The 27685-nt window shown below is 37.7% G+C and overlaps 1 protein-coding gene across 11 annotated transcripts in view; it reads right to left on the reverse strand.

The window, feature by feature from the left end:
• The window catches only part of LOC122204861 (spermatid perinuclear RNA binding protein), a 72824-nt gene that overhangs the window by 21877 nt on the left and 23262 nt on the right, over positions 1-27685 (reverse strand). For 10 of the 11 annotated variants that reach the window (XR_006195816.1, XR_006195814.1, XR_006195810.1 and 7 more), the window contains exons 7-15: positions 27571-27682; positions 26815-26912; positions 26497-26608; positions 14664-14756; positions 14030-14229; positions 7994-8152; positions 4708-4842; positions 4368-4508; positions 1548-1671 (exon numbers count right to left, since the gene is read on the reverse strand). Coding sequence is in view for 5 of the 11 variants with exons in the window: in XM_042912626.1 (XP_042768560.1) it covers positions 1548-1671; positions 4368-4508; positions 4708-4842; positions 7994-8152; positions 14030-14229; positions 14664-14756; positions 26497-26608; positions 26815-26912; positions 27571-27682 (1174 nt within the window). In the remaining 6 variants the exon portion in view is untranslated. The remainder of the gene's footprint in view (positions 1-1547; positions 1672-4367; positions 4509-4707; positions 4843-7993; positions 8153-14029; positions 14230-14663; positions 14757-26496; positions 26609-26814; positions 26913-27570; positions 27683-27685) is intronic. The other variant, XM_042912627.1, reaches the window with a different exon arrangement.

Here is a 27685-nt window from a genome sequence, read left to right on the forward strand (position 1 = left end):
CCACTGGAATCAACTCCTACAAGTCTAATTCCAAAACCACATCATCCATAGAACTTCCCAAATAGCCCATTCTCTTTCTTAAACAAACAAACAAACAAACAAAAATGGGGCACCTGGGTGGCTCAGTTAGTTAAGCTTCTGACTTCAGGTCATCATCTCACGGTTTGTGGGTCTGAGCCCTCCTGCATTAGGCTCTCTGCTGTCAGTGCGGAGCCCACTGCAGATCCTCTGTCCCCCCTGCCCCTCCTATCCCCTCACAAATAAACATTAAAAAAATAATAAAAAAACAAAAGAAAACAACACACACACACACACACACACACACACACACACACACACAATGTAAGTGAACTTCTTAAGAATGTTACAGAAAATACAATGATGGGGTAAGATTCAATCCTTATGACAATTTCATCCTGACCAACAACTACAAGCAGTTTACTTGTCAAAAGTTCCATACATGCAAATAAATAACCTTAAAAAAAAGTGTGGGTGGGGGCGCCTGGGTGGCTTAGTTGGTTAAGCATCTGAGACTGTCAGTTTCAGCTCAGGTTATGATCCCAGTTTCATGAGTGCAAGCCCCATGTCGGGCTCCGTGTGGACACTGCAGAGCTTGCTCACTTGCTCTCTCTGCCCCTCCCCAGCTCACGCTGTCTCTGTCTCTCTCAAAATAAATAAACTTAGAGGAAAAAAGCTCCATACGTTCAATATTGCAGACAACTTAACTTTAATGAGACAGCTCTGTATCCACTGCTGAAATGACGTGAGTATTAGAACAGAAGGCAAAAAGAGGGCATCTCTTCCCATCTCCCTCAAGCCAGGTGGTGAAAGGGAAAGAATATAAACTCTGCAACTGCAAACACCTACGTTCAAATCTCTGCTCTGATGTCTGCTACATGTCTCAGCCTGAGCTAGCTGCCTTCTCCCATTAAACTTTAGTTCCCTCATCTAGAAAATGGAAATAATTTCTACTTGAGGGAAACACTGTGAAGATTAAAAAGCAATTAAGTGAAATCATTTATGCAAAAGTCTCTGACGTAGAGTAAGCTCTGGATTAAGTAAGTTCCCCTTTTTTTTCCTGTTTGTACTTCTGTAGCCTTTATTGAATCCCAAACACTGAGTTAAAGAAATGCTACTAACAGCAGGCTTCACCCCAGTGAGGGAGTCTCTTACCAGCAGCTTCCCTCTCCTGTCACACCCAACCACCTTCTGGGCCCCCACTGAATGCACCCTACTCAACGTCCACACCCCTCAATCCGTGGAGCAGCTGTTAGTTTCCTCACTGTCAAAATACATCCCCTCAACCAGGTACAATATCCTTCCTCTGTCACCTCTCTCCAGGAAGCCTCTAGTCACTCAGCAGATGCCAGGGGAAAGCCTATGACATTCCATAGATTCTCTTCTTTTGAATTTCCACGCACACCCGTCTTACACTCCTGCTATGTTTCCAGAGACCGTGTATAATTAACCCCAGAAAATAAAGGAGAGGCTGTTCTTCAAAGTCTGACCCGGAAGAGGAAGCAGGCCTCCTACAGGTTGTACTATACCTGGAGCTATGTAGCCAGGAGCAGCTGTAGCCCCAACAAAAGCTCCCCTCGTTAGAGTTCCTCTTCCTCTGCCCCGAACAGCTTGGACCGCTGCAGACACAGCTGTATTCACAACACCCTTTGCCTGTGAAAAATAACACATTTTCATTACTAAGAAAAATAAGAACTAACATCTCATCATCTCTGTAATGGACAACCTCTATGAGAAACTTGAGCCTGTAGATGAGTCAATGAGTCATCTATGACCTTGAACCTTAATTTATCGTCTATAAAATAAAAATGACACCTACCTTACAGAGCCGTTCTGGAGAATATGTTGGCTCATAAAAATATGCAAATAATTTCTTCTTTTCACTTGAGGGTTACCCAGAAAGAGTTCACTTTCTATACACAAATTTCAGCAGCCAAATTATATTTAAAGTCATTTTAGGCCTGACTAAAGGAATATGGGCACTTGATACCTAGGTTCGAAATCCACTGAATTCTCCACCTACAGACAAAAAAATACTGCAACAACCAACCACCACGAATCAACTGTGAACCTGAGTGGAGTTTAAACACACACACACACACACACACACACACACACACAAAAACAGAACTATGACAGGAAGGCCAAAAATGAGAATTCCAGGAAGGTCACATGATTTCTTTGAGGCTGTTTCTGCTGCTGTATGTGTATGTGTGTATGTACCAATCATTAAATAAACACCACCTCTAAAGTCCCCTCTTGCTCTAAAATGCCATGAGACTCCTGTAAAGTCACATAATCTCTACATCTACCAGAGTCTCCCCACTAACTGCACAGTGAGGATAAGGATACCCACACTTTGTTTTCTTTACTTCAGAGTAGAAACAGCAACTGAGAAAATAGAAAACTCTGAAGAGTAGGATAAGGACTAACAGAACACAAGTCTGCTAAAACATCCCTTTCTAAAACTGAAATTTTAAGAAAATCAAGAACATCTAGTTGTAAATTAAACATTACACTTATTTTTTTTAACATAAAGACACAACAAAAACTCAAACTAGAAACTACAAGAATTCCCTGCTATAACCCAGGTGCAGGGAAGGAGGTGCAGAGAGAGCCTCAAAGCTCACTGTGCAATGAATAAAGTCAACAAGATCTCAAACAGCTTAAACATCAGAGCATACACACATTTCTCGCACACTGAAAAATCATCATCTTTCATTCCTCCTGGGAGCACCTGTACCACTAGAATAACTGGGGAGAAGACAGTTTCAAGGTCGAATGTATCATGCACAGGGACAGCCATTTTTTCTATTTGGCTGACAAAAAATGTAGCCCACACATCCAAAATAGACTGCTTCTTGGCTGTCAAGCACATTGAACACACGAGTTTTATAGCTTCTAGTATGGAAAATTTCTAAAAATGGGTGAACTTCATGAAGACATCTTTTGTTTTTTTTTGTTGTTTTTTTTTTTTTTTTTTTTAAACACAGTTTAATCCAAGTAGTCAGGAAGTAACAATCTGGTGGCAGCAGAGTGACTCCACACAAATAGAGCTCATGTCTACTAGAACCAAATTTAACTACCTAATAACTATCTGCACTAGCTTTTTAAATGCTAAAATGATCCAATACAAGATGTAACTCATGGTAAAAACATACCAAAACAAACAAGGTAACAATTATCTTTCTACTAATTTAGCAAACATCCTGGAAGGTTTTAGGAAAATAAATTCCACTTATTCTCCCTCCACGTGTGTACCAGTGCAATTTAAACACTTTATTTGTATTTTGTATCTCAGTAAAAGTTAGTTTTCCTTGTTTACAGTTTGAATCCTAGAATTTAGACAATGTTTATTACGATGAGTAAAAGACAAAACAAATTTCTACAATGTCTATCATACGCAACAGAATGCCCACGGTCTTTGGAATTCCCGGAGAAGAACCCGATTTAAAGAGATCTTACCATTAGTTAGCTCTGCTACTAAATGCAGCGTCTTCATTTCTTTGGGCCTTGTTTCCTCATCTACAAACGGGATCAATTCTACCCTCCTTGAGAAGACTCGGCATATGTAAAAGAAACTAAACCAACTAAAACAGAATCTTAAATAATCTAAGCTACCTCCTATTAGTCTACACATTTTCAAGTGACTTGTTTCTACCACATTACTGAACCAGCACTTTCCACCAGGGAGAACTTTCTACCAGGGAGAGAACATGGCTCATATTCACTAGTGTATCTCTTTTGCCCTCACAATCATGTACATAGCATATGTCTAGAAAATATTTTTGATGCATAAATAACAGAAGAACCTGTTATCCAAAAGCATGTAATTAGGAGGCCATCTTTTCTAAAGACGTTGCTATAATCCTGGGTCTTCAGCAGCACTGACATTCCCATTGTCAGGAATGAACAGAAGCAATACAGGGTCAAGTTTTACTGTGTCGCCCCCAAAGGAAAACACAAAATAAATAATGCAAAAGGACAAAACTGGAAAGGAAATGGAAGTGCGTCTGCAGACTCTGATGAAAGTAAGCCCCTATACTCTCGGCAGCTCCCCTAAACAAATACAACATCTCTTTAAAGTCCAGATCCTTCAATGCTCTACTTCATCAAGAGTGACCAAAAGCCCCCAAGTAATATTGATAGCCTCTTTTTAATATATAATTTGCCTACAAAGACCACAGAACACGGATTATTATGGTATTCACGATCTAACTCAAGGAAAAGGTTGTCAAATGCAAGAAAAAGAAACAACTTCAGAAAAAGTGGCACAAAGACAGAAAAGGAAACTTAATTCTGGTAATATTTTTCAAAAGTATTGCAAAGGTTTAATGCTTAACTCATACCTGAGGGATAATCTTCTTTTTCTTATTATTTGCTGCATTGGGTCCAGAAAACAGCTTCTCCAGGGCAGCTAAAGCTGCACTTGCCTTTGCCACTTTCTTATTTGGACCTGCACCTCTGAATTTCTGTCCATCTACTTCTACCTAAAATCAAGAACAACACTCTGCAATTATCCCATATAATTCCTCTATATAGTGTTCATTTAAATGTATCACAACACAGGAAAAACCAAAAGTCACATAGTGCCAAAAGAATTAACTCAGTCTAAAACTTTTTTACATATGAGCTCAGGATATCCTATGTCTTTGAGGAGAAAAGGTTGGCTTAAATCTAGGTACACACCTCCATTACAAAGCGTTTGTCATGGCTTCCACCAGTCTCCGAGATGAGTTCATACTTAAGACCTCTTCTTTTTTCATTGAGCTCCATTACAGGATTTTTGCCACTTGCTGTGAGGATAGGGCCCTGAGTTCTTACCTAAAAGGAGGTTCAATCAAGTAAGATTTTAGAGTATTAAATTTCTCATTAATACAATTATACTAGGTTTCTGCTGAAAAGACGCTCAAAAATTATACTGTCAAGCATTTAGGAGCTAGAATGTGTGATCACCTCAATATACAAATGACAAAATATCTTTAAAGGTATGGAAACTCTACAGCAGTAAGCACGGCAATCAGTCATCAAGCCAATCTGCCTCTAGAGTAGGGCTGTCTCAACAGATCAGTATTCAAGAGCAACATGGCCTTGCCATTACGTGGCACTCTAGGGTCTGCTCTGTGGTGTTCATGATCTAAGAATAATACTTTAAATGACTAACAAAGCGGACAGAACAGTTGAGATTCACATGACATCTGAGTGTTCACTGTTTTTCATCTTTAGGGTTAGGAAGAAATAATTTTCAACTTGGGAGATGGGAACAAAATGTTCCTACACATCTCTCAGTTCTCTCTAAAGAGATTTAAGGGCACCTAAGGTAAAAACAGTAGGCTACAATCTATGGATTCTGAAATTTAAAAAAAGAATAAAAGCAGTCATTCTCTGCCCAAAGGAGCTAGAGTATAGCGGGACAGACATAATCACTTTAAAACAGTATATATTATAGAACAGATGTGTGCTATGGAAACACAGAAGGAATCACCTTCTATGGCAATCAGGATAGTTTTCCTGGAAGTGACATGAGAATTTGACCTTAAAGAGGTAAGTACCAGACCATGATAAGGTAGAAACAAAGGAGAAGGGCATTCTAGACAGAAGAAACAGCCACGGAAAGGCCCAAGAGAAGCAAAGAACATCTGTTTGAGAAACAGCAAGAAGCACAGTGTGGCTGTATAAGGGAGTGAGGACAGGAAGGCAGGACCCAATCAGAAACGCCCTCGAAGGAGCCAATTCATACAGGACTTTGCATGCCATGCAAATGAGCTTTGACTTTATCAAGAAGTATGCGGAGCCACGGAGAGATTTCATCTAGAAAAGTCAGGACTAGATTTGTGTTGTAGAAAAAAATCATGCCAGGAGTGGCAGAAAGAATTCATTCGAGGAAGGATTAAGACTGCAATAAGGAGAAGAAGTACTTCATGTAAGAGTGTGAAGGCTCAAATGAAGAGGCAGGACAGCACCAAAAATAAAACAAATGACAAAATACTGCAACTATAATCTTGAGAAAGGAAAGACCCAAAGATTGAGCACTTTTTGAGGTTAGAGATCATGCCTCTAATTCTACCATAGTAATTGCTCAAGAAATGCTGAAGAGATGAATGCCCAAAACAATTATTATGTTACAAATTCAATGAACAGCAAGATCCTCTTAACACACTACTCTGTGCTGATTTGGTAAGTGGTTAATGCTGTAGAAAAAGTCAAACACTGGACCACTTTTCAAGCCTAGTTTAATAAACATGCCTGGGTCGAATGCAATAAAAAAAAATCACTTTTTGAAGAGTTTTTTGTAATCTATCTTTTTAAAATTTCAAAGCAAATGTCCAGTCTCCATCTTTAAAAGGTAATGAGTAATTTTTGAAACTAGGTCTATGGTCCACAAAATTTCAAAAACTAGTAATTTTTGAAACTCTCTGCTTTCCAAATCTGAAATCACTTTTATAAAAAATGAGTCAAGACATACAAATATTTGCATTTTAATATTTTAATTTTAAATGAAGAATTTAAATGAAGAATAAGGGCCTTCTTTCCCCCCACGCCCATGCCATGACTACATTATATAGAAACAAAGCATGGATGTGTTCACTACCAAAACTGCCACACATGGATGTGGCTATCAGTGCAGCCCACACTGTTCTCCCTCTCCTTCATTCCCCTCGACTTAATAGTCTGAGTCCCAAAATTAATGAATACTTTCTTTTCTAAGTCTTTATAACACTGCCAGTAAAACATCTTGCCCTGCCTGTGACCATCACCTGTGAACGAATGGGCCTCTCAAAAGCCAGGCGCCACAGTCTCTCCACAATATCCCATGACAAGTCAGGCCTCAGCCTCTCTCTGCTCCCCCACCCCCCACCAGCCCACCTGGTGCCTCTCAAACACCTACTTTCACAACCCCAGGCCATTATACCTCCTGTTCCTTTGGCCCCAATGCCTTCTTTCCACCTCTTCTCCACATAGCAAAATCTTCCTCATCACCTAAAACCTCGCTCACATTTTACTCCCTTTGATTTTATAGTTGTGTAAGTTTCCTAATCACTTCCTCTTTTGAGATTTCACATTATTATATTCATTTTGCCATTACGGTACTTATCATATTACATTATAATTAGTTATGAACATGCCTTTGATGCTTCTAGCCTGAGAACATCTTGAGGCTCTGGACATAATTTCTGCAGCATCTGGCAGTAAACAGGTACTACAAGGGGTTTATAGAGTAAAAAACTACATAGTCCACTAAGTCTCAGATAAATACTCATGCCCACAAATGAAAACATTTTTTTAACTTAATGTAACCTCTTGCTGTTACTTTGAAGCCAATTTTGCTCATGCAGAATGCAATAAACAAGGGCCCCATGAATTCCCAAAAATGCTGGGTACACTCAGTACTTGGATTTTTGTCCCATTCTATTATCTGTGGCAATGCGCTCATAGGTCAGGACATACTCAGAGTCTGAGGAACATACAAGATCAGGCTATGCCTCCCTCAGGGCTAGACTGACTTGATGATGACCCACGGCCTCCCACAGCTCAGCACAAACTTCAAATAATCCTAAATTTCCTCTGCCAGATCTTCTGGTTTTTCACTCTTCAGTTATTGTTGATAGTGCTGATACATTACAACTGTGAAATACTGGAAGGAACTTCCGTGGCCAGCAAAAAGAAAATGCTAGTTACATGAGGGTACATTTATGTATTGTGCATTATACAGTTATCGTTACAGATATTTTGAGAGTGGAAAAAAAAAAAAACCAAGATGTAAAACTGCATGGAAATACAACTGCCATCACAAAAATACTCCCAGAAAAAGGCTGGATGGAAATAAACCAAAATATTAATAATAACAATGGCTGCCTCTGGACTATATACATTTGTATATGCTTTTTTCTTATTCACACTTTTCCACATCGCTCAAATTTTCTATAATCTACATACACTACTTTTTTTCTTAGGAAAAAATATATAAATATACCTCTAAGGTACTGGAGGTTTCAGTTGTAGAATTTCCAGTATTATTGCTTGAGTTTGAAGACACTGTTTCATTTTTGCCTTCATTGTCTGACTTTTCATCGGAACTCATACATTCAATATCTGCATCAAAGCCCGTTGGGTATCCCATTGCTTGTAATACCTGTACAAATTACATTAAGATTCAGTTTTATTCAAACATCAGAGACCACTGAGAACAGATAAAATACTGAGAACAAGTTTCAAATCCACAACATTTGAATCTATGGAACACCTTTCAGGAAGAGCAAGATGGTCTAAATCTACAAATCCTTGGTTAAACAAAATTTACCTGCTAGAATTTCACCACAGAGAATGGGAAAAACATCCTCAGAGTAATTAGGTTTCAATAAAGGATGACAGAAATGCAAACCTGAGGCTGCTTCTGGTTTATTTAGTTTGGAGGCAAGAGGTAGAGAAACAGCATGGCCAAATTCAACCAAGAAGGTGAGGGGAAAAGTAAAACAGCATAATGTAAGAAGTACAATGGATAGAAAAGAAAAGACCTGGCAGTCTAATCCTGTATTTCTCCTCTGGTCCTCAATTTTCCAATCTGCAAAACAGGAAGACTGATTAGCTGACCTCTAAATTCTATGACTCAATCCATTAGGAGGAATTAGCACAGAAAGGGAATCAAGAAGTCTTCAGGTTGGAACCAATTTACCTGTTAATTTTTTGTGAACCTTTCTACTATTGTCCTCTTTGCTTTCAACTTAAACCATAATCAACACTTGAAAGGATTCAGATTCAAAGACTTATTCTCTATACTAAGTGAACCAGGAACAGTTTTAGGTTTGTATTTCCACCCCTGTCTCTCAAGGCCTAGTTACTTTATGACTTCTCCCAATATCCATTCTTCTATTACCATTCAATGCCCAGCATTTCGTATCTTTTTTAAAGATAAAGTTTTCTGAACAGTGTGTGTGTGTGTGTGTGTGTGAGCACGCATGTGTGTGTGAGCATACACACATTCAAGCATGGCTTTTAACATTTCCTTCCAGGTTATACTGCTTTTTAGATGTTTACAAGACAATATGTTCACTAGCATCTTTATAACCGTCTTTCAAGCAGTTGATGTTGCACTGTCAATTACTAATTTAAAGGTTTATATCAAAATATATGGAGATAGGTTCCTAAGGATTTCTGTATCTATTTCAGCTTTTGACTATTGTTTTAAGTTGCCGGAGCAACTTAATGTTGTATTTCTTTATGATCCCATCTATACCTAAGAGGTGTGTCAAAAAATGGTTATTATAGCCTGACAAGTGAGAGACCAGGCAGCCCAAACTTTATAAACAATAGCATCTTCTATAACAGATTCTGCCAACATAAAATAGTACAACTATAAAAAATGGACATAAGTAGAACTCTGTACCATGAAAACTTGAAACTGATTCACCCAATTCATATGAAGAACTTGGCATTGTGTTGAACATTTCAAATCATAAATACTTTGTCATCACAGGGAGAAAGCCAAGAACCCCTTTTCAATATCTTATGTTCTAGAAGTTCTCAGGTAGTACTACACATCAAGAATGTTAACATCTTATTCTTGTCACTATTTTATAAAGAAAACGTCTTCTCTATTATCTAAGTCCTGTAATACCCTCTCCTAAAATATCTCATCCTAAGAGAATAGTTATCAGTCTGGAATGAACACTAGCTAATACAAGCTACAAGTCGAAAGTCAAGACTCACAAATAAATCTGATTGGTCTATTCCAATAAAAACTAAAGACATGCAGCTTTTCTTAACATATATAATTAAAAGTCTAATGTGAATTATTTAACACCATTTCTCTCTGTGCTTTTCTCACATACCATATTCATTTATTTACTTGTTATTGTAGCAACATATTTCACTATACTATAAATAGTTTATACAACTGATGGATAAGCTCAAGGGATACAGTGTACTTGTAATATAGCCCAACTAACAAAAAAATGTCAAATTAGATCATTTTTCTATGAACACATGAGGGTATTAACTAGTATATGCTACAAGAGTTTTAAAAGGAAAAAAGTAATGAGCTCTCAGACATCTAAAACAAAAATTTGCTTAGAATCAACATTAAAGTCAGAAAAACTAGTACACCAAAAAAAAGTTAGGTTTCAAGTGTCTAGCAAACAAATCAAACCTAATAAACACATCAACTGGGCTGAAAAATCACAAGACAATTCCTGGACATAAGGTGACTGGGAAATCCAGTGTAACCATGCCTTTTTTCCCCTGGAAGGGGAGTTGAGGCTGAGACAGATGATCCCCTCAAAGACTATACAAAAGTAAAATGGAAACATACTCTACCCTATGGCTCTCCACTCAAAAGAAAGTCCTATCCGTGACTTCAGAGAGTGAAGAAATGATGGCTCCAAGAACCTCTCCAAAGAGCCTTCGCTCCTCTAGCAGACCTTTTCCCCACAATGACTAAGATTCTTTTCATGGAATATGGCTGATTATGTCTCTCAAGGTGTTCTTTGTGAGGAACTAGCAGAAAAAGGGCCAGAAGAGTAAAGAAAATACTGGCAACTGATTTCCATCACTTCAGGGTGCCTGCGGCTGAGCAGCCAGGCTCCTGTGGCAAGATGGGTTTTTTTTTCTTATTTTGTTTTGATTTCATTCTCTGATATGATTTGTCTTAACAGGTACAGATCCCTACCAAGCTACTGAGTAAGGAATGTAAGAATTTTTATCTACTGGGACCTACTTTCATAAACACATGTTAGATATAAAACATAAAACACTCTGAAACTCTTGCTTTTTAAATTTTTTTCTTACTGTTTATGTTTGAGAGAGAGCACAAGTGGGGTAGGGGCAGAGAGACAGGGAGACACAAAGTCCAAAGCAGGCTCCAGGCTCTGAGCTGTCAGCACAGAGCCTGACACAGGGCTCAAACCCACAGATAGCGAGATCATGACCTGAGCTGAAGTCGGACACTTAACCGCCTGAGGCACCCAGGCGCCCCAAACACTCTCAAACTCTTATAAACAGAATCTGAGGGGCGCCTGGGTGGCTCAGATGGTTAAGCATCTGACTTCGGCTCAGGTCATGATCTTGTGGTGTGGATTCAAGCCCCACATTGGGCTCTGTGCTGACAGCGTGGAGCCCACTTTGGATGCTCTGCCCCCCTCTCTCACTGGCCCCCTCCCCACTGCTCAGGCACATGCACTCTCAAAACTAAACATTTAAAAAAATTTTTTTAAAATAATAAACAAAACCTGAAACTTACCATATATAGATGGCAATTTGACAATATATACCTGACATATAATAGGAAGCCCAATACATATTTACTGAATGGATCATTCAAATGTGCCCCTTCTTGATGCAGAAATTCCATTTCTAGAACACATGTTTACTTGTTTCTTTCTTTTTTTTTTTTAAATGCAAGCTTTACACCCAACATAGGGCTTAAACTCACAACCCTAAGATCAAGAGTCGCGTGCTCTACAAAAAGAACCAGGTGGGCACCCTAGAATATATATCTTAAGGGATAATTAGACTAATTCAAAAAGATATAAAGCAATCAACTAGAAGCATCGAAATCTAAAAGGATTATACATTACAGTACACTGATAATAAAAAAAATATTAGGCCATCACTAAAAAGGAGAGTAATCTTTGTGATAACTATAAAAAACTCATAGGGGCGCCTGGGTGGCTCAGTCAGTTGAGCGCCGACTTCGGCTCAGGTCACGATCTCGCGGTCTGTGAGTTCGAGCCCCACGTCGAGCCCCACGTCGGGCCCCTGTGCTGACAGCTCGGAGCCCGGAGCCTGTTTCGGATTCTGTGTCTCCCTCTCTCTGACCCTCCCCCATTCATGCTCTGTCTCTCTCTGTCTCAAAAATAAATAAACGTTAAAAAAAAAAATTAAAAAAAAAAAAACAACTCATATTTTTTGGATGAACAAAAAAGTACTTACTTTAAATATATATTTTATATACACATTATGTAGGTCCTACCATTCCTTATCTAAAACCCTTGGGACCAGATTATTTTGAGAATTCATAGTTTTTCAGAGTTTAGAAAGCTAATACAAAATATTTACTATATATTTTCCAAATCCCCAGTAAGTTCAGATGCTACCCCACGTTTGTGCAAAGAAACATAAAATATTCACATTAAATGAAATAATAAAGACTAAAGTACTCCTGCATCAATTCAGGTCAGGTTTTCCCATCAAATGAGTTTGTATCAAACGTAGAGAAGTATTTTTCATTTTCAGTGCTTCCTGGATTTTAGAATTGCAGTTTAAAAAAAAGGCTTGGAAAAATACATACCAAAATGTTAAAAGTAATTATGAGAACAAACGGCTCTAAATCCTGTCATATTACAAAATCAGCCACTGCTCTTACTCCCCCATATTTTACTGAATTGCAACTTGCTATGAGGCCACTAGCTTACATTAAAGGCGATTATAACAAACAATCCACAAACTGTCACTGCATAATAGATAACTTTAAAGGATATCACTGCTATCCTTTTAATGAAAACCTACTCAAGGAGAATGCCCACTTGATCTCTATACTAAAACAACTGTAACCCTCATACTCAACTGTCTGTTCTTATGTCACAGACAGTGACATTTCACAAGCTTTTGAGTCAGATGTTAGAGATCTTAGATCTAAATTTGTGACTCATCCTCAGCATACATTATAGCTAAGTTATTAAACTGTATTTTTAGCTTTCTTCCTGGATTTTTCCCTCATTTCTCATTAATTCTTTTTCTGCCTCATTTTAAACTCTTACTATTTTATCATACTTAAAGTACCCTTTTGTAAACAAGACATAACATAAATAATCTATTGTTTTATATTTTTACAGCTTATTATTTTTCTGCATTGTGCTTATTACTACCTGACATATAATTTACTCATTGGTATATTTGTTGTCTGTCTCCAATTCTTTCCACACTAGAATGCAGGCTCCAGGAGGCCAAGGGCTTTGTTTTATTCACTGATACATCCTTGGTATCTGGAATAATGTTCACATCTACATTAATAATACTTGCAAAGTGGAATGATCATGAAAACAGACCAATTCTATCTTATGCCATACTGTTACATAATAGAACTTTTCTTAAGTGAAAACCAATCTTTGGTCTACATGGTCTTTGACATTTTCACATTAATCTACGAGACAGCAAACGCACTCATGGAAAAATTCCAGTATTTAGGAACTTTCTACAAACCTACATGCATGATTGCTTGGTTCAATCCTGAACCTATTCCCTATGGAAATACTCTGGAATACAGAAAAGGTACCATAGGCACAAATACAATAATTAAATTTATTTATGACAGGAAAAATCTGCAAACAAGAAAATATTCAATACTAGGAAGATGTTTAAACAAATAATAGTGCATCCAAATGTTATATCATAAAGCCATTAAAAATTATTTGTGAGGATTTTAATAACATGAGAAAACACTGACAATACAGTAAATGAAAAAAAAATCAGTGGATAAAATTACATACACACCGTAAGCTCAAGTTAAGACAAAAAAAACAAGGGTGCCTGGGTGGCTTGGTCAGTCAAGCATCCCGACTTCAGCTCAGGTCATGATCTCACGGTTCGTGGGTTCGAGCCCTGCATCGGGCTCTGTGCTGACAGCTCAGAGCCTAGAGCCTGTTTCAGATTCTGTATCTCCCTCTCTCTCTGACCCTCCCCTGCTTGCACTCTGTGTATTTCTCTATCAAAAAAAATTAAAAAAAAAAAAAGCAAACAAAAAGATTGGAAGTAAATAAAACCAACATACTATATATAAATATTAGTGATCTGCCCATTTTTTATGTCTTTACTTTTTTCTGCATTTTCCAAACTCCATATAATCAACACATATTAATTTTATAACCAAAAAAGAAATGTTTTGTAATCCAGAGGTAACAGAAGTCTCTGTGTCATTGTCATTAAAATCTTTAAAAATACTGTTATTTTAGGAAAATAAGCACCTTATTTATGACATATAATAAAAAAGCCCTGCTAAATAAAAGCAATACTGTACCTTCACTGCTACATGAAGTTTTGCTGTTTTCTTGGATGGCCCTGAGGCTTCATACGTTGTACCATCCACATCTACAGACATTGTGAAGACTGGGGCATGGACAGGGCCAGACTGAGATAAGAGCTTATATTGAAGCCCAGGCCTGATCTGATTTAGCCTCATTAGTGCATTCATAAGGTCTATTGCTTTACTATCCAGAACTGTTAAAAAAAAAAAAAAAAAAAAAAAGAGATAAAAAATTAAACCATTTTGCTTTAACCTATGCATTTGTAGGTTCCCAGTGATCACTATAAATTCACCAGGTTTTAAAAAGCAAGAATTTGAAGACACATATACAAATTAATTTCACTTCATAATTCTAAAGTCACTTAAATTATGCTAATATCATTATACAAGTGATATGAATTACTACATCAATTTTAGTTTGTCAATACTATACATCAATTTTAGTTTGTCAATACTAATATATCTTAAGCAATGAAACTTGAAAACAAAAGAAAGTTCTTCAATCAATTTTTGTTAAGATATGCTCCTAAAATTCAAATTCAAATCAATCAAATTCTTCACTTTGAAATTTTTTTTTCTTGTCTGAGACTACAAATCTTTTCTAGTTCACATCTGTAAGAATACACACTTTTCCTTAAGTTTCGTTTCATCTTCTTATTGGGATCTTTATCATCCCCTAATCCATCTTCAAATGGCCTCTTCAGAGCTGAAGACCCAGCACCTAAAAAAATTATAACAAATTCATTATCAGTCAAAACAATGAGGTCAGGAAGGAAAACCTTAGGAATCACAAGGACCACAGTACTTTCACTGATCAATTAAATTGCCATAGATATAAGCTTATAATAGCAAAAAATTGCTAATGAATCTTTAGGAAACAATTTAATACTATCCTTTTATATATTTATTTTCTCATTTACTCATATGAATTGGCATTCATTCATACAATATTTTTGCATTTTTCACACCTGTATATGCAGAAAGAGAAAAAAGTCTACAAAGATATATATCAAAATGTTAAAGGTAGTCATCTTTGATGGTAGGGTTTATTTTTATTTGTGTCTTTTCAAATATATCTGTAATTTAACATGTATTACTTATAGAAAATTTTTAAGCCCACATATTAAAATCTTATGCTTTGGAAAATCTAATCATTTCTCACACTAAAACAGACTTCCGCCTATTCAAATCCTACTCAAGATTTTATTATCAAAACAATATGGTACTGGCACAAAAACAGACACACAGATCGATGGAACAGAATAGAAAACCCAGAAATAAACACACAACTATATAGTCAATTTATCTTGAACAAAGCAGGAAAGAATATGCAGTGGAAAAAGGACAGTCTCTTCAACAAATAGACAGTAACATGCAAAAGAAAGAAACTGGAGCACTTTCTTACACCATACACACAAAAACATTCAAAATGGATTAGAGACCTATATGAGACCTCAAACCATAAAAATCCTAGAAGAGAACATAGGCAGTAACTTCCTTGACATTGGCCATAGCAAGTTTTTTCTAGATATGTCTCCTGAGGCAAGGGAAACAAAAGCAAAATAAACTAATGGAACTACATCAAAATAAAAAGCTTCTGCACTGCAAAGAAAACAATCAACAAAGTTAAAAGGCAGCCTAAGGAATGGGAGAAGATATTTGTAAATGACATATCCAATAAAGGGTTAGTATCCCAAATATATAAAGAACTGATATAACTCAACACCCAAAAAACAAATAATCCAATTTAAAAATGGACAGGGGCACCTGGTTGGTTCAGTGGGTAGAGTATGTAACTCAATATTGGGGTTGTGAGTTTGAGCCTCACATTGGTGTAGAGATTATTTTTAAAAGGAGGAGAGGGGGGAAGGAAAAGAAAAAAAAGAATAAAATAGGCAGAAGACATTTCTCCAAAGAAGACATACAGATGGCCAACAGACACATAAAAGATGCTCAACATCACTCATCATCAGGGAAATGCAAATCAAAACCACAATGAGATATCACCTCACACCTATCAGAAGGGCTAAAATAAAAAACACAAGACAGGTGGCTCAGTCAGTTGAGTGTACAAGTCTTGAGTTCAGCTCAGGTCATGATCCCAGGGTTATAAGATCAAGCCTCGCACTGGGCTCTGCACTGAGCATGTAGCCTGCTTGAGATTCTCTCTCTCCCTCTGTCCCTCTCCCTGGCTCGCTCTCTCTAAATTAATTAAATACACACACACACACACACGAAACAAGTGTTGATGAGGATGTGGAGAAAAAGGAAACATTTGCACTGTTGGTGAGAAGGCAAACTAATGTAACCACTGTGGAAAAATATGGAGGTTCCTCCAAAAGTTAAAAATATAGACCTACCCTATGATCCAGCAATTGCACTACTAGGTATTTACCCAAAGAATACAGAAGCACTAATTCAAAGGGATATACACACCCTGATGTTTATAGCAGTATTATTTACAACAGCCAAAATATGGAAGTAGCCCAGAGTCCATCAGTAGATGAATGGATAAAGAAGATGTGGTGTATTATATTATATATATGTAATATTCCATTGTGTGTATATAAATATATATTATATATATATTCAACCATAAAAAAGAATGAAATCTTGCCATTTACAATGACATGGATGGAGCTAGAGACTATTATGCAAAGTAAGTCAATCAGAGAAAGATAAATGCCAAATGATTTCATTCATATGTGGATTTTTTTTCTTTTAAGTTTATTTATTTTGAGAGAGTAAGAGAGCACAAACAGAGGAGGGGCAGAGAGAGAGGAAGAGAGAGAATTCCAAGCAGGCTCCATGCTGTCAGCACAGAGCCCAACACGGGGCTCGACCTCATGAACCATGAGACCATGACCTGAGTCAAAATCAACAGTCGGATGCTTAACTGACTGAGGCATGCAGGTGTCCCTCAAATGTGGAATTTAGTGAACAAAACAAATAAGCAAAGCGGGGAGAGAGGGAGAGAGGGAGAGAGGGAGAGAGGGAGAGAGGGAGAGAGGGAGAGAGGGAGAGAGAGAGAGAGAGAGATCAAGAAACAGACTCTTAAAGAGAACAAACTGATGGTTACCAGAAAGGAGGGGGAATGGGGCGAGGGGTTGAGTTAAATATATAATGGGTATTAAGGAGTGCCCTTGTTGTGACAAGCACCAGGTGATGTGCAGAACTGTTATTCACTATACTGTATACCTAAAATGGTTTATCAACTAATTAGAATTAAAATTAAAACTTAAAAAAAAAAGAATTTCTTTACAGTTCATCTTTTCCATTAAGTTTTCAACAACTTTCCTCTCAACTTTCTAAAATAATTTCTATGATATCAGAAACATAAAGTGTCATACGTAGCCTTGTGTCATTGCCTATTTCATACATAGAGATCTTGTATTTCCGCTGAACTATAAATGTTAAAGATATTTGTTCCTTGTCTTTTATCTTATAAACTATGTGCATTAAGACTTATATACAATATCATGCAAAATAATATAAACAATATAAACAAAATCTAACTGAACTTGATATCAATCGGTTTCTTGGATAAAGAAGCTAGCTCATAACACTGTCAGACATAAGGCAGGAACTTGGCTGTCCAAGTTAAAAACAATCAGGAAAAAATCTCATCAATATGTCCAAGTACTTTAAAGAACTCTGTGTCTTCAACTTAAAAGATGGTTGTTGGGTTTTTCCAAAAGCAAAGTTATACTCAAGAGATTCATTCCACAAGATTTCCAGATACTTCTAATGAAACTCTGAGATTAACTACATATTCTCTGATCATCAAGATTTACTGTCCCTTGCGGTAAACATTGACTTCAGCATTTGCTTGAGTCAATACTTACCACTCAGGTCAATAAATCTTGATGTTCTCTTCAACAGAAAATAATATTTGCTTATATCTGCTTAGTATTGTATTTCACTTGCATTACCTAAAACTGAGAGTGTGCCAGCCTCCCAGAATGGAGTCCTTACGAGATCAAAGTTAAAAATGAACGATGTCTATTCAATCACTCTCCCACTCATTAAGTTACATTAAAAGCTGCATCCTGATTGCCTGGAAATCATAAGCTGGTTTAAATGCACAGATCTATTCTCTAAATCCTCCAGCTACATGAATAGAGTCCCATGGATTAAGCTTCATTCTACCATCCCAGCCCCAAGGCTATAAAATCTGGGGTTAATCATAATATGAATGTAAGCAAAAAAAAAAAGGGGGTGCTTTAAAACAAGCAAGTCATTTTCAATCTCTGCCGTATCTAGAAATGAGAAGTGATCATTTGCGAGGCAACAATTTTGAGAAATACTATGTGAGTGCTTACCATATGCCTGGTATTGTACTTACTTTAGCTGCAAATGGCTTCACTTAATTGTATTAACTTATTTAATCCTCACAAACACTATGAAGTCTGTACTTTTATCTTCATTATAATTTCATTCTTATATTCACTCAGCAACAAATATTATATTAAGCATTTTCTATGTGCAGGACAACTTTAGGTGCTGGACAGGTAATGGAAACAAAACACTGTCTCAAAGAGCTTACGCATAATGATGGAAACTAATCACGTCTTATGGTCATCAGCAAAATGAAGAAAAATAAGAGGCCTGAGGGGGTGGAGGTGTTGCTATTTCATATGTGGTGCTCATTAGCAAGGTCAAAAAGGTATCACTGATGGGGTCAAAAAGGTGACCCTCTGATGAAGACCTGAAGAAAATACAAGTGAGCTATTCAGCAATATGGGGAAGAGTCCCAGGGAAAGAAAACAGCAAGAATAAAGGTCTTAAGATAGGGACATGCTAAGAAACAGCATAAAGGCCTAAGTGGGTAGAGTAGCCTAGACGAGAAGGGGATGATTGTAGAAGATGAGGAAGGGCCACAGTTGACAACCCTAGCTGCCACTAATTCACCAAAGGAACTTATACAACAAAGATGTTCCACTACCCAGTATGAGAAAGTAAATTCAAAAAGCTTTTCTGACAAGAGCAATTAGAAAAGCTGGACAAAAGTGTAGAAAAAAAGATCTATTCCTGGGCACTAACGAACTGTGGAGTCAAGATCTGGGAGATAATGGAAACCCTGCACCTAAGGCCACATTTCCCCTAGGGGCATCTACCAAATCTATAAGAAGCCACTAAGAACTGGACAGAGTAACTTTTAACAGGCCCTCAGATCTCAGGCGTCTAAAACTGAAGCTCACCCAGCAAAGACCTATTGAACCCCCCACACTGGGGTCTGAGCCTCTACTATGTCATACACTGGAAGTAAATAAAGTAGAAACAGTCTGGATCTCACATGGACTAAAAAGTCCAGCTTCAAATCATCTCAATCCTTGATTGCATTAAAATGATCCAGGACTGCCAGTTCCACTAGCCAGCTCTCAGAAACAAATGTAAATCCTCCAAGATACCATTACTCTAGGTTTTAAATTCTCTACAACTGCTCATTTTACAGTCTCCAGCACTCATAATAACTAGGTACATGAGAAGACAAGATGTTGTGATTAAAAATCAAGAGAAGGAGCAGACAACGTGAACAGACCCAAAAGGGACGCAGATGATTGAGCTTTCAAAAACACACTGTATTAAAAAGAATGATCAGAATGCTTAAAAAAAAAAAAAAAAAAAGACGACAAGAAGAATTTCTGGCAGAAAATCTGCATATAAAAGAGCCAAAATTCTAGAAATGAAAAATACAGTATAAATTAAAAGCTGGCAGACCTATAGGCAGAAATAGACCATCTACCAGAGAGAGGAAGAAAACAAAAAACTACAGTACAGGTATAAAAGATGTGAACAACACAATAAACAAATGTGACCTGACATGTAAAGAACATTCTGACCACCAACTGCAGAATGTACATACTTTTTCAGAGTATGAATCACTTACAAAAAACCATGTACAGGGCCATAAAATAAGATTCCAGAAATATCCAAGGACAGAAACCATACAAAGCATATTCTCAGATCACTCAAGAGGCAATAAAGAGGTAACTCGAAAATCCTCATTTTTCTAGAAATGAAGCAATGCTATCTAAATGGTTCCTGTGTCAAAGAGCTGATAATAAGGAAAAATAAAAAATAGTTTGAGTGAGAATGAAAATACTCATGTCAAAAGAGTGGAATGCACATAAATCTGGGTTTAAAACAAAAAATTTACAGCCTTAATAGCATGCATGATAAAATAAGAGGCCAAAAGAGAGCAATAATGTATTCAGCGATCTAAAAAAGTTAAACAAACAAACAAACCAAAAAACAGCAGCAAATTAAACCCAAAGAAGGTGGTGAGGAAAAACAAAGGATAAGAATACAGATCAATGAACTGGAATATAAGCATATACCAGATGATGATCAACAAAGCCAAAGTTGATTTTTTGGAAAAGACTCATAAAACTGATAAACCTCTAATGACAGTGATCAGGAAAAAAAAGGAAGCATAAAATGCATACAAGCGGACATCACTACAGATATTGCAGACAATTAAAATATAAGATCTTACAAACTATTTCTAAATTTGGATAAAATGGACAAGTTCCTAGAAAAACACAATTTACCAAAATTCTGACATGAAGATGATAGTCCCTTGCCTATTAAGAAAATTAGACCCATAACTGAAAACCTTCCCACAAAGACAACCACATGACCAAAAGGCTTTGCTAATAAATTCTTACGAACATTTAAGAAACATCAATCTTATACAAACTCTCCCAAGGAACAGAAAAAGAGGGGATACTTCCCAACTTACTTTATAAGGCCAGCATAACGTTAGAGCCAAAACTTGACAAAACATTACAACAAAGGAAAGTTGCTGGCCAACCTAACAAATAAAAATTTATATTTTTGTGAACTTCTCACAAAAACCTACACAAGATTGTTTGCAGCAGCTTTACTTGTTTGCCCAAAGCAAACAAGGTATCCTACAACAGGTGCATAGCTCAACAAACTCTGGCTCACCCATACCGCAGAATACTACTCCACAGTAAAAAGGAATTAACTACTGACACACACCACAACTTGGATGGACCACAATGGAATTATGCTGGGGGAGGACGGGGTGGTGAGACTCTCAAAAGATCATATATAGTATAACTCATTTATTTAAAATTCTTGAGGGGTGCCTGGGTGGCTCAGTCGGTTAAGCGTCCAACTTCAGCTCAGGTCATGATCTCGCGGTTCCTGAATTCGAGCCCCATGTCAGGCTCTGTGCAGACAGCTCAGAGCCTGGAGCCTGCTTCAGATTCTGTGTCTCCCTCTCTCTCTCTGCTCCTCCCTCACTTGCACTCTGTCTCTGTCTCTCAAAACCAAATAAATGTTAAAAAAATTTTTTTTGAATAAATAAGTGAATAAATAAAATCCTTGAAATGACAAAATCATAGAGATGGAGAAAAATACATGGTTTGCAGGGCTTGGGAATGGCTGAGAGGAGAGGAGTGGGTAGGTGTGGCTACAAAGGAGCAACACGAGAGAGATCTTGGTGGTGGTGAAATAGTTCTGCAACTTGATTGTGATGCTGGTTACACAAATCAACACATGTGATGAAAATGCCATAAAACAAATACAAGTTGTATCAATATCAGTTTTTTGGTTTTAATAGTGTACTTAGTCACATAAGATGTAACCTGCGAGAAATTGGGTGAAGGGTACATGCAACCTCTCTGTGCTATCTCTGCAACTTTCTGTGAAATCTGTAATTATTTCCAGATAAAAAGTTAAGAAAAAGAAATGAAAAAAAGAAAGAAAGAAAGAAAGAAAGAAAGAAAGAAAGAAAGAAAGAACGAACGAACCACAGCTTTGTCGAAAACAGACACTGGGGACAAGGGCAGAAATAGGAAGACCAGATAGGAGAGACAACTGCAATAATCAGGGTGAGAGATGATGACAGGTTAGGTCAGGAACACAGCAGTGAAGGAGTTAAAGAAATAGCTCAATTCTGGACATACTTTGAGAGTAAAACAGACAGGATTTGCTGATGGTCTGGATCAGAGTCAAAGAAAAAGAGGACTCAAGGGTGAAGGTGTCTGATTTGAGTACATAGAGGGACAGAGTTCCCAACGACTAGGATGGGGATAACTATGTCAAGAGATTAGAAGCAGGGTTAAGGACAGGAATTTTGAGTTTTAGACATCTTAAGTTTGAGGTGTCTCTTAGACTTCCCCATGGAGACACCAAAGAGGACTTCGGATATCTGGGTCTGTGGTCAGGGCTGGTAGTAGAGATATATATATTTCATGACAAGGGACTAGATGAGGTTGCCTAAAGAGGGGGTATAAATGAAGAGACGAAATAGTCTGAGGACTGTACGCTGGGACACTTAAATATTCAGAAACCAGGAAGGTGGGGAAAAACAAACATAACTGAGGAGAGGGCGGTGTGGCTAGAAGAACCAAGAGGAAGTAATGATCTACAAATCAAATGAGAAGTAGTATTTCATGTCAGAAAAAGTATGTGACAATGACAAATGCTGTTGAGGATATAGGGCACCAGGAACTTTTCATACACTGCTGGTCAAAGTGTAAACGGATATATATAACCATTTACTAGATCATATCCTAGCCTACAGTAACTCCTGGATATACACCCCAGGAGGCATGTACAAAAATGCTCACAGCAACATTGCAGGTGGATGCCAACAAATGAAAAGACCTCAAATGTCCTGCAAAAGTAGATGGGTAAATTGTAGTACATTCATAATGGAAACTATGTAGCTATTAGAATCAGCAAACATAGCTATATGCAGCAACATGAACTTATCCCAAACAATGCTGGACAGAAAGAAGTCAATCACAGAATTCAGTTTGTTTCCCTTTCTATGAAGTTATAGGCAATGTCAAATTGTTTATGAAAGCATATACAGGTGGGAAAGCTATACAGAAAATCAAGGAAATGACTATCAAAAAGTCAGGAATGGTTAGTTCATGGGGCAAGGAGGTGATGTGGAGAGATAAATAGGTGTTTTCTGAGAAGCTAACAATATTGTTTCTCGACCAGGGTGGTGACTGTATATAATTTTTTTAATCATTTTTTAAGTGGCATATGTTTTATACCTTTATGTATACATGAAATATCCTAGCAAAATTAATTTGGGAGAAAAAACAGTGCTCATCTGTGTCAACTGTGGCTAAAAATTCAGCTAAGATGAGGACTGAAAACTAACTGCTGAGTATAGTAACATGAAGGTAACAACAGAGACTTTGGTAGAGCGGTGAAGGGAAAGAGCCTGATTAGAATAAGTTTTTTAAAAGTGAAGAAAAGGAGATGGGGCGCTTGGGTGGCTCAGTCAGTTGGGCACCTGACTTCAGCCCAGGTCATGATCTCACGGTCCATGAGTTCGAGCCCCACATCGGGCTCTGTGCTGACAGCTCGGAGCCTGGAGCCTGCCTCTGATTCCGTGTCTCCCTCTCTCTCTGCCCCTCCCGCTCACACTCTGTCTCTGTCTCTCTCAAAAATAAACAAACATTAAAAAAAAAAAAAAAAAAAAAAAAAAAAACTTTTAAAAGTGAAGAAAAGGGGAAAAGAACAGGCCACCCTTTAAAAAGTACCTATAAAGGGGAACAGAAAACAAGACTCTGTTGGAGGGGGCTGCAGAATCAGGGAGTTTGGTTTCATCTTTCAAATGGGAGATATTACAGCAAATTTTTACACTGATAAAAATGATCCAGTAGAACGGGAAGAGTTGATGCTAGTAAGAAAAGAGAGAATTATTGGAATAACGTCCACTTGTAGGCAAAGGGGATCGGATAAAGTAGACAAGCAGAAAGATTGGTCTTAAGAGTCTGGACAGTCTGTCCACAGTCAAGGGAGTTTATCCAAAGTACATGAGTCCTTTGAAGAAACAAAGTCATCAGATGAGAGCGAGGTGTTGGAAGAGGAAGTATGAAATGAGAAAAGGTGTAAAACTGTCATCTAGGACAACTGGAGAACTCTAGAACTTACAGGAGGATTGCCAGATACACAAATGGTCTATTTGCAATAGACCTAAAAGGAAAAAAGTCAAGGTGACTGTATTTTTCCCCCAATGATGTTCAACAGCCTGGTTCCGGCAGAGTTGGATTTCCCCAGTTAGAACTGTGCCAAGAAGAAAGGATCAAGGAAGTGAAGGCATGTGCTAGGGAGTGATCATAATGATGTGCCACTGAATCTAAGCAGAGAAGGGACAGAAGAGAACATCAGGAAGGTGAAGGACTCTGAGAAGGCAACAGAATCAATGCTGAGGCTCAATAACTGGAGCAAGGGTACCAGAGCGATGATAAGAGGAAGTCAGAAAGTAGGATTCTTGAAAATAAGATTATGGAGAGGGTACAGTTATTGAAGACAGGTCTAGGGTATGTCCACAGAATGGATAACTCAGGTAGGGTAGAAGACAAAACATTTGTGGGAGAGGAAATCAAGGAATTAAGAAGTCAGAATTTTGGAAAAAACCGTCTGAGTGCATCGTGAAATCACCAAGAATTACAAGAAAAAAGTGTGAATGCCAATGCCAGGAAGCTAGGTGCTAAAAACATGAAGATATGAGGAAGAAGACCATAAGGGTCTGGAGGCAATGGCCACGGTCCCTTCCTCCTATAGCTAAGGCACAGACAGGTAAGTGACTTGCCAGGCTCATGCAGCTAGTAACTGATAGTGCTTGAGTGGAAACACTTGACAGTCTGGTTCTATTTTAAGCTATAAATTGACAGACCAATAGTTGCCAAACTAATGAGAAAGACCTTTAAAGTTAAAAAAGAAAAAAACCCAACAAAGTCACATAACAGTAGATACACTTTTACTACCTAGTGAAAGACAAAAATACAAAACCAAAAGAGCTGCTATGAATTCAGTAATTCAAACAAAATTTTCCATACTAATCACAAAAATCTCTAAAGATATTTGAAAATTCTATTCAATCCACAGACAGTGCTTAATGTCACATGGCTATGTGAATCCTTTTCAAAAACTCTTTGCTGCTGTGTGAGCACCCACTGGAAGGTGTCTTTCATTGCACAAATACTGAGCACTGGTTGTTTTGTTTTGTTTTTTCTTAATGTTTATTTATTTTGAGAGAGAGAGAGAGAGAGAGAGAGAGAGCGCACACATGAAGGGGGAAGGGGGCAGAGACAGAGAGGCAAGAGAGAGAGTCCCAAGCAGGCTCCACACCGTTAGCTCACAGGGCTTGATCTCCTAAACCATGAGATCACGACCTGAGCTGAAATCAATCAAGAGTCAGATGCTTAACTGACTGAGCCACCCAGGTGACCCTCGAGCACTGGTTTTTAAGTTATACAGTAGGACCTGGAGAACTCCTTACCTCTGAGGGGTTTACAGCATAAGGCAGTGATTCTCAAAGTTTTAGTCTCAGGATCCCCTTATCTAAAAAAAAATTACTGGGCACTCTAAGAGCTTTGTTTTGTGGGTTATACCTATCAATATTTAGCATATTAGAAATTAAAACAACTTTAATACAAGAGTATACAAAAAACATCCCATTAAACATCAGAGAGATGATGCCATCACATGTCACATGCAGTCTCTGCAAAACTGCACACTATGGGACAAAGAATGGAAAAGACCAAAAAAAAAAGAAAAAAGAAAAAAAGAAAAAAAGCCTTGGTGCTATTATGAAACAGTTTTGGTTTTGTGGACTCCCTGAAAAGTCGTTTAACCCCTGGAATTCTGCTGTCTAAATAAACAGACTGGGCCATTACACTACTTTTGTCCTATAAAAATTATTAGAGTAATATCCATTGTGGGAGATGGGCTGGGTCCCAAGTGAAGAACAACTAGTGGCCAGCATCCTACTTTCTAGTATAATAGGAGATGGGGGATGGGGAGGGAACATCTATTGGGGCACCATGAGGTGACAAGTGATTCACATTTGAGTATCTGCTATATAATCCAGGCACTGAGTTGGGCATTTTAATCTGACATCAGACAATAAAGTGGAGGTAATAACACTACAGAGAGAGAGAGATGAACCCATTGCTCAAGGCTGAAAGCTAGTAAATTAGTGGAGGTTTTAGCTGGAACCCAGGCCATATTAGGTTCAAAACTCTGAGTTCAGACACATTAGGTCAAACGGAATAGTGTACTGAATTTTTCAGTATACTTTTTTCTCCTCCTCTATATCTTTCTCTTTCTTAGTTACACAACACTTCCAAGCATGACAAAGATCGAACTGGTCAGTGACAGTGGTAACAATTGCCTCCTAGCTTACGGCTTTTCTTCTTCGACCAGGGGTTCTCAAAGTGTGGTCCCTAAATCTATGCAGTAAAGTGGCTTGGAATTTGGTCAACATAGCTAAGTGAGTTTGTCACTAGTAAGAATAAATGATAGCAAGCTAAGTCACTGATGGGACAAAAGAAAAGAAAGTCAGGAAGAAAAGCAATACATGACTTGCATTAACAATAACACTCCCTTAGATCTAACAAGCGATGCATCCCATGAACATCACCACTGCCCACGTCCAACCCCAGTAAAACACTCACCTTCTTTATCAGTAACTGACCAGGAATATTTCTGAAAAGGTTTACTAGATGGAAGGGGGTCCATCTCCAGCACTTTATAAATCTGGCCAAAGGCTGATAGTCTGAGTGCATGCTAAAGAACAAAAGATTATGTTTATTCACATTTTAATGGCCATTCATAAAGCCCTTATGACATTTAAAGACATTCATTAAATGCTATCCTTATGATGGCAAAAGACCCTAGTAACAGACAAGAAATAAGTGTTTAAATAGAACACTTCAGAAAATAAAGTTATGGTATCTCTCTAATAGATCACTGTGACATGCCCCATCTTCTACCTGTGCACTGTGGGTAATATCTTCCTTTTGCTGGATGGTCATATAGCTCAAAGCATCTGTTGGGTCTCGCTCACAAGGATCATGAAGACCAGGACCACCTTTGGCAAGGGCAAAAGAAAGACACAAGAACCATTTAGAACTGAGTTTAGAATTCCATGAACTAACACAAAAGAGAGAAAAGAATGGAAAGAAAAAAAATAGCTGAGGAACTAGGTTAAAAATCTGCTCAATTAAATGGAATAAAAAGGACACTCTCATTTTCAATATGTTAACACTCAAATGTCCTTATTTTACTGGAAGTCACTTGCATCTAACGACAAAATTGGGTCTTACTCTGAGAATTTAGAAACAGCATGATGAACCATCCCAGATCTTTAAAGGGATTACATACATAAAATAAGACCAAATTTAATTTTTCCAAATTAAAAACCTGACTGCAAACAGAACGAACTTCATACATTTTAACCAAACATCTACATTTGAAATTCAGCACTCTAGGTAAAGCAAATTCATAGCAGACACAATATCTTATTAGTACCTTTTATGTTAGTACATATAAAACAAAAATTACAGTTATTGAAAGAGAGTTTTATATCATGTTCCCAACATTCAAACATTCTAGTTGCTAACATTCCAAGCAAAATAACACCTACGCATCATTTTCCTGTGCAGAGGACAAATATAGCACATATTTAGAAAAATAAACTAAAATGAAATTTTTCTGATTCTTCTGCCTCCAGAGTTTGAAACCCTTACCAGGAAGTAGTATTCCAGATGCCAAACACTCCATTACTCGTCTCAAGGCCTCCCCAGCGCCCAAAGGTCTATTACAAGTACCTATAGACTTTTCACATATAAGCTCTAGTGGCTA

Source organism: Panthera leo, chromosome D4, assembly GCF_018350215.1.
Source record: "Panthera leo isolate Ple1 chromosome D4, P.leo_Ple1_pat1.1, whole genome shotgun sequence".
NCBI lineage: Eukaryota > Metazoa > Chordata > Mammalia > Carnivora > Felidae > Panthera > Panthera leo.